The sequence below is a fragment of the Protomyctophum parallelum genome (genome assembly GCF_964188405.1).
Source record: "Protomyctophum parallelum genome assembly, chromosome: 7".
NCBI classification, from domain to species: Eukaryota; Metazoa; Chordata; class Actinopteri; order Myctophiformes; family Myctophidae; genus Protomyctophum; species Protomyctophum parallelum.
Window position 1 is genome coordinate 25,675,650 of NC_139705.1, and position 811 is coordinate 25,676,460.

Here is an 811-nt window from a genome sequence, read left to right on the forward strand (position 1 = left end):
AACGGCAATAGCCTCCTCCAAAGGGCATATAAATTGTGTTTATATGTATACTATAGTATACAGTACTTGCCTCTCTTGCCATACCTGTGAAAGTGTGCATCTCTGTATCTCTCGTGCGTGTGTGCGTGCCAGTATCTGTGCGTGCTATTGAAGATAGCTTCCTGGGATTGGGAGCGAGTGGCTGGTCGTCCGTGCGCGTCCCCCCTGCAAGGGGCCCCAGCTCCAGCGTGAGAGGTTATGTAAGTTTCTCAGCTGCCACCCCTCCTCCCTCCCCTCCCTGCCTCAGTGTCAATGCACATTGTTTTCACCGAGCATATCACACCAGTCAGTCAGTCAGTGAGTCAGTCGGTCCGTCAGTCAGTGAGTCAGTCAGTCACTAGGGCAGGCAGTAGAATAAAACCTACAGGACAAAACAGTAGGAGAGTAGAAAGAGGGAAGATTGTTTTTCTACTTCTTCTTTTTCAACTTGTTCAAGACTCCAAAGAGGAGCTTGAGTGTGTTCTGCAGTGAGCTTGGATTCGGAATACCGGCTGCAACAGATATAGAGACGGAGCGAGAGAGAGAGAGAGAGAGAGAGAGGTTAAACTAAAGTATAGGTGAGTCAGAGCAAGGGAAAGAATAACGACGGGACAGGAGAGAGCAGGTCTCTCTCTCAACGCGCGCCGACACCACGGCAAGCATGCTGCTTTTGGATGAATCTGAAGCCTTTGCAGGTATGGTGACACCGCCGCTATGTCCCCTGTGTGGTTGACATGCCATCCCATCAGAGGCACCTTTGGCCTCTCGGTCACAATGAAGAGAGAGGAAAGCA

At 50.6% G+C, this 811-nt stretch overlaps 1 protein-coding gene across 1 annotated transcript in view; it reads left to right on the forward strand.

The window, feature by feature from the left end:
• The first annotated feature begins 350 nt into the window (after positions 1-350).
• The window catches only part of LOC310862306 (helicase ARIP4-like), a 50,961-nt gene continuing 50,500 nt past the window's right edge, over positions 351-811 (forward strand). The window contains exon 1 of the mRNA XM_083770142.1: positions 351-713. Coding sequence (XP_083626268.1) covers positions 680-713 — 34 coding nt within the window. The 5' untranslated portion in view covers positions 351-679. The remainder of the gene's footprint in view (positions 714-811) is intronic.